This window comes from Squalius cephalus, assembly GCF_949319135.1.
Source record: "Squalius cephalus genome assembly, chromosome: 3".
Taxonomy (NCBI): Eukaryota; Metazoa; Chordata; class Actinopteri; order Cypriniformes; family Leuciscidae; genus Squalius; species Squalius cephalus.
Genome location: NC_137124.1, coordinates 8,348,337 through 8,359,259, shown reverse-complemented (window position 1 = coordinate 8,359,259; position 10,923 = coordinate 8,348,337). Strand labels below are relative to the sequence as shown.

General features: G+C 35.6%; 1 protein-coding gene across 1 annotated transcript; it reads right to left on the bottom strand.

Moving 5' to 3' along the window:
* Positions 1–4,407: 4,407 nt before the first annotated feature.
* LOC307156564 (interleukin-8-like) lies at positions 4,408–5,653 on the bottom strand. The gene is made up of 3 exons (XM_079867984.1): positions 5,499–5,653; positions 5,120–5,258; positions 4,408–5,013 (listed from the first exon to the last, which is right to left on the bottom strand). Exons 1-3 carry the CDS (start codon positions 5,560–5,562, stop codon positions 4,941–4,943), a joined length of 276 nt encoding a protein of 91 aa, XP_079724110.1. The 5' UTR covers positions 5,563–5,653; the 3' UTR covers positions 4,408–4,940.
* Positions 5,654–10,923: the final 5,270 nt, after the last annotated feature.

The window sequence follows — 10,923 nt, the reverse complement described above, 5'->3', positions numbered from 1 at the left end:
ACTTATAAAAGTAATTAGATTAAACACAAAAAACGTAGTATTCATAGCTTTTCAACCTCTACTTAAAATATATAATTTGTGTAACACAAAAATATAAGTTACCAGGTGAACTTAAATGTATGCATAAATAAAATAAAAAAACATAAGTCAAATCAACTACTATAACAACTGCGTCAAAATTAAGTAAATCTAGCATAACATTTTAAGGAGCACATGTGACGACTGTGAAAAGGTAAGCTTAACTTTCTATAAATTTAGTAAAATATTAGATTTTGACATTTTAACATTAATAAACACTTGTTTATTGTGTTAGTGGGTGAAGATTTTCTGAAATGCAACGTGATGAAGACACTGAAAAGAGGTAAGCTTAACTTTTTTAACTTAAGGTACACTGATTTATTGCATTTTTGGTCAAGAAATTAACTTTTAAACTGAATTTCAGAATTACTGCGAATTTTCAACAATTAGAAACATGTCCTACTTACGAATATGTATGAAAACGTTTGTAGCCCACATGTTAGTTAATGTAGCCTGTAAAAAGTTATTCTGTGGGTTTGTAGATTTCATGAAATTTAATATGTAAACTTTATTTAACAAAATTAATTTCTTGCTTTTTCAACAGTTTTTTGCCTTAAATTTATTAAAAAATTACTGTAATAAAATCTACTAAGTTTTGTTGTTTAGATTTAGCTATTCTTTTTGAATAATTCCAAATAGAGAGAATATTGAATTAATCCAACGTGATGCAAATAAGCTGTTTTCAATTTACAAGCATTTCCTGTTCAAACACGCGCTTGAAGCAGCTCACGAGCACGAGACACACATCATGCAACGGAGTTTCCTCGCTGCAGACAAGTCATATTTTGCGCAACTTTTTTGATGTTTGCTCGTAATATCAATAAAGGACACAGATTAACGTAAAAAGGGCAGCTGTAAAACTATTGTTGTGCTTTCTCGTGTTGGTTTCTCAGTGTCCGTGGAGGCGTGAAGAGAAGCACACAACAAAGAGAGTACGTTCAGGAAATTTACTTTACATATTAAGACACAACTTTACATCAATGGGGGTTTTATGCTCTTGCCCAGCGATGATGGGTTTATATACAACCATCCGCACCGGGACCTACGAGCATTCTGATGCTAAACGTAAACAAGCAGTGAAGTAATCCCTACGTAATGACGTAGCCACATCTGATTGGCTAATAAGAACACATTATGTATACAAGTAAAATAACTGTAACAAACAATGTATTTACTGAACTAACACTATAACACTATTCACCTCTGAAGTTGAATAGTTAATGCTCACAAGGCCTGTCCTGGAGTTTCCCGCTGACAACCTGGAGGCAAAGCTATTCGACGCTTTTTCAATTAATTTCTGACAAAGGTATATGAAGAAAAAAAATAGTTTGTGTTGTCTATTTGATGTAATATGCAAGTCATTTAATTTTTTTTTTTTAAACTAGAAAACTAGTGCTCTAGAAATATAAGGCAACTAAGTTAACTAGGCCTAATCCATTCACGTTGCCAGTATGTTTAAAGTTACTATTTTAACTGTAGGCTAATGGGAAACGAGCAACATTATATTTAATGATGTCCGTAGTGTTGCATTTTGAACTTGGGTGTTGCTCATACAAAATGGGAAATTGCGTTTTTCACCGATTAATGGCTGAAGTTGATAACTGTAAAGCTGTAAATATATTTAGTGCTGCCATTGAACTGTGTGCATGCCGTGTCCAGCAATCGCATGTAAAATTAGCTAAATATTAACTGGTTTTAAGCCCCACTGATCAAGCCAAAGGGTGACAGTAGCGAGGAACAAAACATTGAGGAGACAAAAAAATAAACCTTGGGAGAATCCAAGCTTAGTCATGTCGTTCACCTATTGCCATTCATTCATTTTAGGATGAGCAGTTTTCAGTTGATATGACAAGAGAGAGGTGGTCATCCGCTGCATGATAGAATTCCTTGGGGAACATGCAGGAGATCTCATCAAAGAATTCAACGTATGCAATCTTAATTTCAATATAATGAGTGAATTTAAATCAAAATTATTGTTTGCTATACTTCTCCAAGAGGCCATATCATTGATTGGATTTATCTGTATCTTACAACACTGATCAAACGAATTTATCTAAATTTTTAAGTCTCACTGCTGTTTAATGTTGCAGGACAATGAAGAACAGACAGGACTTGAACGGCTTGTGATGGCAGTAATTGTGACCAGGACAGGAGCTTCAAGTGACAGTCCAAAGGACACTGGAATCGTTATCGAGGGCGTGAAAGTTCTTACAGGCCTTGAAGGTGTTCCCAGGGCGTGCTGTGTCCTCCTTGGTTAGACCTATGCACTGAATCTCCATTATCCCAGGCATCTGAAGTATACCTTTGAGGTTTTTCAGAAACTTCTCTTGGAGCTGGATGCTTCAACGCTTCAATTTAAAAAATGTAGCCTACTTTGCAGTGGCGTGCGTAATTTTGTTTTAATCCGCACTCGTTTAGGTTTTTTTTCTCATCAAAACCGATTATGTTTATCAGTGGTTGTATATCAGGCAGGGACACGTTTGTGTGCATTTTGTTCTGTAATTTCACTGGAACGAATAGAGAGTCTCCACAACGGATGGAAGCGCGCGTCCGAGTGAAGACTCGGGTTCTCACAAGAGAACACAGTATCCACGCCACTGATCGCAGCGGCAACAAGCACTATGATCACTTGATTTCAAAAACAACACATTTCAGCGCTAAATCGCCACTTATTTAACAAACAAACAAAATGAATGCTCTGCTAGTTAACAGGATATGTTTTATTTATTTGTATTGGCACATTCGTGCCGTGAGATGCATCAATAGTGGTGGGGACAACATCGACATTGGCAAAAAGTGGTGGGGGGACATGTCCCACCCGTCCCGCCCGGCGCCCGCAAATTACACCTACTTTGCGTATTTACATATTCCCATATTCTCTATGGATCGCGGGAAAGGTGGGCGGCCAGACCTTGGGCGCGGGTTACTTTTGGTAAGGTTAATGTAGCTACAAATATTAAATTCGAAAACACATTGGCTACAGCTCCATACTGTATGTGTACACGATTTATCATTAAATAATGGCGATCTTGATTCAAGCACAATATTATTCCTAAATGACAACGACGACTCTGTCTATTAAACCTTCGAAATTATTATCAAAATAAGTAAATGCCCTTTAAACAAAAGTTTAGCTTCAAATAAAGATTGTAGATCTATTACACAATCTTGTGTTGACAATCTCAATATTGCTGGAGTTCCGGTTCAACCTTCCACCACTGTCAAAAACCTGGGTATAATCTTTGATTCCTCTCTTTCCTTTCTTCCTCACATCTCCTCTCTCACTAAATCTGCCTTCTTCCACCTTCGCAATATTGCACGCTTACGTCCATTTCTTACCATCAGTGATGCTGAGACCCTAGTTCATGCTTTCATCAGTTCACGGCTTGACTACTGCAATTCTCTTTTCTATGGCCTACCAAATTCATCATTAAATAAAATTCAATATATCCAGAACTCTGCCGCCAGAGTCCTCACTTACACTAAGAAATCTTCCCACATTACTCCCATCTTACGCAGTCTACATTGGTTACCCATCCGCTATCGCATTCAGTACAAGATACTCCTTATTACATTCAAAGCACTTTTCTATATGTACCATACCTCTACTATGTTATCCTTCAAAGGTTATATGTATCGTCTCATGTTTCTATGTTATGTGTATTTGTAATTATTGTAAAGCGACCTTGAGTCCTCAGAAAGGCGCTATATAAAATAAACTTATTATTATTATTATTATTACACTGTTAGGCTATTCTAGTAGTGACTGTTAAAATGTTTTCAATGAGATTCGTTCAAAACCTCTGGACAAAAGTCTTCATTAATTAACTTCTAACTTGTATAATGGCAATTAATTAATTTAACCATATTAGATGCAAGAGGCTGTAAGATATTCATTTTATTTTAAAATATGAAGGTACATTTCTTTCTAATTTTGTGTTCCAATACAATGTATTTTCAATGCAATGTATTTTTCGCAAAAATCTGAACAATAACAAGTGATGTTGTAAGTAAATGCAGATTTGCTGGGGTTTTTTTTTAAGGATACTCATGGGAACGAAGAGGAACACATTGAGGATTATCATGAAAGGTGGCTCAACAGATGATCCTTTACAGACTGGGGTAATGCTGGAAGGCAAAGAGGTGATGACAGGGTTGGCAGGTGTTGCGAAGGCTTGTGTTTTTCTACTAATTTATGCAATTAATCTGAGTTACCCCAAAGAGCTCAGATACTCATTTGAATTTTTAGACGCATAGGTTATCACGCGCGTGAACTCGACAATCGACTACTGTGGACTTCGACCGAAAACAGGAAGTAAATACAGGTATGTGCGCTGGCTGAATTAACATCACTTTTATTCATATCTTGCACATCTACTGCAGTCAGATTCACCGTGTTCACTCTGAAGGAATCACTCACAATGGCTGGGCACTTGTAATGACACATCAAGGATGTTAAGAGGTTAAAAGCAGGTTTAAAACTTGCCCCATTTAAGTCAACAGGGTGCACATTTTAAAAAGAGGATAACATGGTGTAGGCAACACCGATTTTTGTCATTGTTCTCTGTACTGACAGCACTCCAAATTTACTAAAAAATGAGCTCAATGTTAAAATTGACCGGAGTTCTCCTTTAAGTTAAAACAACTTGCAATTACTTAGTAGATTCTATCACGTTACATATATTTTTAAGTAAAGAGTGTTGCGTGAACTCAAATATTAAAGTACACATAACAAAGGTTTTCTTGTTAATTTTAAGTAAAATTATTCCAAGTTGGGATTAATTAAAAAGTGTGATGCAAAAATGGTGCATACAGGGTATATATTTTAAGTAAATCCAACACATCATTTTTTAGATGAGAAATTATCCTTCGATGATCTTTTTCACCCATTCATCTTTGGGATTGAGGCAGATCTGTCCTTGTGTCAGAGTGGCACTGTGTAAGACAAAGAAGGTTTAATGAACACTGATTAAAACAGATTAATGCATCCTATCTATCATGCATCCAGATTGCACTGATCTTTGGTGTATATCACACTCACATGATCTGCATGTTTTTGCATTTTGCTCCTGCAGGAATCTTCTCTATGTTCTGAATTAGTTTTGGATTAATTGGTTTTCCTGAATATGTTTGAATACACGGGCAGCGCAGCTGTGGAGCCAACAGTCTAGCAGCGAAGACTTGATGAAAAGAGAGAAATAAGAGTGAGCAATAATTCTTTCAACATCTTTAGAGCTGGTTTACAGCAGAACTGAATTCTGTTTGCATCACTGATCTAACAATCTGTATTGTATGAAGTGCTTTATAAATAAAGGTGACTTGACACATGACAATTTTCAATCCTTTAAAAAAAATAAAGACTTAATATTATCGAGTACAATTGATATTGCCAATGACATGCAGAAAATGCCTCTGCTTACCTTCTTTTGTGGACAGCAGTGCCATGCAGGTCAGAAAAAGAAAGGCTGCTACGGTGAACTTCATTGTTGTGAAATTTCCCACTGAGCAAACAACGTGCAAGTATAGGCTATAAGCCGTAAAGCTGCCAGAATTCACTTTCCCGTCTGTTGATAGTGTTTGTGGATTATCTGGCAGGACTTTCCCTTTTAAAGTACCGCACTACTGACATCATTCTTGTTTAAAGTGATTGCGCAACAGGTCTTTCTTCAGTGAACCCAAATTCTGCAGAAGGCACCCAGGAGATTTAGCTTTAAACTCATTTAAGACTTTGGCATTTTTCACAGATGACAAGCATTTTCAACAGAAGGAAGAAAAAGATCAAATGGGGATTGTGAATTGATGAAAAGGCAATGAAATCTATCATAATAATGTACTATACACCTAAAGTGTGGATTTCGACAGAAGATATTTGGAAATGTCTGCAAACATGGCATGACATTTAACCACAGCTAAGAGATGGACTGATGTTTTGTAAAGTCAAGCACAATTAGCACAATTTATTTGTAAATGTAAAAGTTTACATTATATAATATATTGAATTGCATATTATAATGCAATGTACACATCTTTTGAAATATGTAATAATGACAATTAATAATAATAATAATAATAATAATTTGTTACATTGACAATAGAGGTTTTCTCAGCACTCAAAGCACTTTACATTTACAATTGCTATCAAATGTTTCTCAAGTGAACATGCAAATTTGTTGTTAAATTGTAATATTTTAGATCAAAGGGGTTCAGATGACAAAAAAGGGTAACACTTTATATTACGACCCTCAAACAACTGCGTAAGTAAACCGAAATTACGGTGTACGTTTCTGTAATTATAGTGTACTTCCGTGTAGGTATAAGGGAACAATATGTTAAGTTTTGGGTAATAAAGGGGTAACAAGCAGATATACAAGCAAATTATTTATAATGTAATTATTTTAAAACTAACAGGTACCTATTCTGTTAATATATTCCAGGCAAAAATTGTACGTCTGTTGTATATAAAAGTTTTTATCACATTTGTGGAAAAATATGTTCTTGTGCAATGTTACAGGGTAATTTTGACATCTGTGGGTTGTAAATTATATATATATATATATATATATATATGGCTGTATGTAAGCACAGTATGATAAAAATTTAATCTGAAACAATTTTATAAACAGCTAATTTCGAAAAACATTGGCAATGCTATTTATTGGCTTTTCTTACTAAACTACTTAACAAAAAAATTCTGCTATGACTTTAATTTAGAACGTACCATGTAGTACTTAGTACTTACCTTATCACATTGTATTGCAATGCCACTTAAATGTCAGGGCAAATATACTGTGTAATTAAAAGGTTTTTTTTTTTTTTTTTATAAGAGTAGCTTACCTTTCTCTGTAATTACTGTGCAAATAGTGTTGTTTCGTATTGTTACATAGTAAGTAGTGTTTGTTACCCGTTTCAACTGTGTATTTACAGGGTAAGTGTAACTCCTGCGGGCTGTAAATTAAAGTGGCGCTTGTTACCCCCTTGTTCTGTGTAGTTACAGGGTAAGTGTAACTCCTGCGGGCTGTAAATTAAAGTGGCGCTTGTTACCCCCTTGTTCTGTGTAGTTACAGGGTAAGTGCAGTAAATATACAATAAAGGATCCAATTTAATTTCTGACTTTTATTTTACAAAAACATTTCAAAACACTTTTTCATCTTAATAAAACATTGTCTTTTCTACAGTATACTCAAACAACAAAGTAACACATTATACCCCCCAACCCCTTTATTTGCTTCTCTTGCTTTTCTTCTTCTTTCTTTTCTTGCTCTTCTTTTTCTTAACTTCCACTGGGGACTCTGAAGTTGAGGAGTTGATGGAGTCCCATTGGTCTTGCTGCACTGCAAAAATATGAATATATATACATGCTCTTAGCAAGCTACACCTTCAATTTTAAGATGTCGAACAATCCTCCACTCTAAAACATTTTGTGCCACCTGATATTACTGTAGTTACTGTAATTTTGAAGAAAACACATTTTGGTGAAGTTTGAGGCAGATCATGGGGGGGTTGTGATATTTTATAGTGATAATGACTGTAGTGCAGCAGAAAATGTTTTTAAAAAAGGCATAGTTGTTCTGACAGCAACAAAAAAAAAAAAAAAAAAGCATGAAACACAAACATGAGGGCTGTGGCACTATAGGAACAGCATATCTTTGTGTCATTGCAGATGGGACAGCAGACTTCATCTTTTCAATTTCCTTTTTCAAAAAATCACACTCATCTTTGAGCAAGGTGATCTCTGCTTTAAGAGTGATAATCTTATCTTTGAAAGAAAGAAAGAAAGAAAGAAAGGTTAGACGTTTAAATTTTACTCCTGCCCTACTCCAGGGCTTATACTTGTGACCACTTTCCTATTTTTTAAAACATCAAATTGAAGAACTAAACATCACTGGTACTGTACATTATAAATGCACTTGTTAAAGGATTAGTTCACCCCAAAATGAAAATTTACAACGGACAACGGTAACAAACATTGGTCACCATCGTTAAGTCCAAATCAATGCAGTTTCAAAAGTCTTTTAAGTGTTTAAACGGGCTGTACGTGATCACAGCTGAAGAAGAGGTTGTTATCTAGCGAAACGATAGGTCATTTAAAAAAAATGAATATATAATTTATAGACTTTTTACCTTCAATAGTTCGGATTGAGCTGATCAACAAACGGACAGGGAACTACGTCATCACGTTGAAAGGTCACGCCTGCGCCGGCAATACTATTTGAACTACTATTCATATTCATCAGAATGTTATTCATATACTATTCATATTCATATTCACTGAATACTATTTCTATATATATAATCGCAAACAATACTATTTGAATTATCCTCCTACGTACGGTCGCATTGTAAACAGTGGGGCGGTACTTCGGCCGGCGCAGGCGTGACCTTTCAACGTGATGACGTAGTTCCCTGTCCGTTTGTTGATCAGCTCAATCCGAACTATTGAACTATTGAACTATTGCCACAGCCCTCAGGTTTGTGTTTCATGCTTTTTTGTTTTTTTGTTGCTGTCAGAACAACTATGCCTTTTTAAAAAACATTTTCTGCTGCACTACAGTCATTATCACTATAAAATATCACAACCCCCCCATTGATCTGACTCAAACTTCACCAAAATGTGTTTTCTTCAAAATTACAGTTACTACAGTAATATCAGGTGGCACAAAATGTTTAGAGTGGAGGATTGTTCGACAACTTAAAATTGAAGGTGTAGCTTGCTAAGAGCATGTATATACTGTATATTCATATTTTTGCAGTGCAGCAAGACCAATGGGACTCCATCAACTCCTCAACTTCAGAGTCCCCAGTGGAAGTTCAGAAAAAGAAGAGCAAGAAAAGAAAGAAGAAGAAAAGCAAGGGACGCAAATAAGGGGGGGGGGGGGGGGGGTATAATGTGTTACTTTGTTGTTTGAGTATACTGTAGAAAAGAATGTTTTATTAAGATGAAAAAATGTTTTGACATTTTTTTGTAAAATAAAAGTCAGAAATTAAATTGGATCTTTTATTGTATATTTACTGCACTTCCCCTGTAACTACACAGAACAAGGGGGTAACAAGCGCCACTTTAATTTACAGCCCGCAGGAGTTACACTTACCCTGTAACTACACAGTTGAAACGGGTAACAAACACTACTTACTATGTAACAATACGAAACAACACTATTTGCACAGTAATTACAGAGAAAGGTACTCTTATTAAAAAAACTAAACAAAAAACTTTTAATTACACAGTATATTTGCCCTGACATTTAAGTGTTATTGCAATACAATGTGATAAGGTAAGTACTAAGTACTACATGGTACGTTTTAAATTAAAATCATAGCAAAAACAACATTTTTTGGCTTAACGTTAAGTAGTTTAGTAAGAAAAGCCAATAAATAGCATTGCCAAAAAGTTTAATTTACAACCCACAGATGTCAAAATTACCCTGTAACTACATTGCACAAAGACATATTTTGCCAGAAATGTGATAAAAACTTTTATATACAACAGACGTACAATTTTTGCCTGGAATATATTAACAGAATAGGTACCTGTTAGTTTTAAAATAATTACATTATAAATAATTTGCTTGTATATCTGGTTGTACCCCTTTATTACCCAAAACTTAACATATTGTTCCCTTATACCTACACGGAGGTACACTATAATTACAGAAACGTACACCGTAATTTCGGTTTACTTACGAAGTTCTTTGCAGGTTGTATATCTGCTTGTTACCCCTTTATTACCCAAAACTTAACATATTGTTCCCTTATACCTACACGGAAGTACACTATAATTACAGAAACGTACACCGTAATTTCGGTTTACTTACGCAGTTGTTTGCGGGTCGTAATATAAAGTGTTACCCAAAAAAGTTTGGAAATCCCCTAAGTAAGGTGTAGTAGATTGAGTTCATTTTAGCAGTTCCAGTTTTACCACTAGAGGTTGTACAGTATATGCTTGAGTTGTGTGGGAATTACCTGTTACTGTAGTATGTTTGGTTCTGTGGGATAGCCAGGTCGTGCTGATGTAATCCTGTAAAATAAGAGCAGTTATTAGTAAACCTACCCTCCTGCATTCCTCTCTCTTGTGTGGTCTTTTCATACCAAGTTACCACATAAGGAATGACGCAAAATCACAGGGACAATGTACACACTGCACATGGACAAGTATGTACATAAATGGACATGAAGTCTTGATTTGAGCAGAAAAGATGTGAGAGATGTGAGATGATAAAACACAGAAATACACATTTATCTAAAAAATCTCATTCTGATTCTTATTTAGCAGATGCTTCTTTCTAAAGCGACTTTGGAAAGAAGCATCTGCTAAATAAGAATCAGAATGAGATTTTTAGATAAATTTGTATTTCTGTGTTTCCATGTTCAACCCTCTAAGAAAGCGACTTAGAATTTTATATAATTTATATATTTAAAGGGACACTTCACCCATTTGCATTAAGCTTTGCATTGTTAGAAACCCAGTCATACTATTGAATGGTCGTGCAACACTCTCTCATTTTCCCCTGAGACGGGAGAAATCTGTTATTCACCTCTTACACTTCCTCCTACAATGACGCAAAAATCGTCATTTTGCGTCATTGTAGGAGGAAGTGTTAGAGGGGGGGATTTCTGTTAAGACTACAGACACTAGTTTCTCATCTTTCCCAGGGTGGGGCGCGCTCACGCTACAGACCTATTACAGATCAGTGGGTGGGACTTTACTCTCTGAAACTGAAAGCAATATCCTCCATCTTGTTTGAAGCTAAGCTAACAGGCGCTGTGGAGACAGATGTAAAGTTATGACAATAGCGGAGGAGAGTGCTCAATATGATATAGAAGAAGAGGATTTCGGAAGTCTGATGC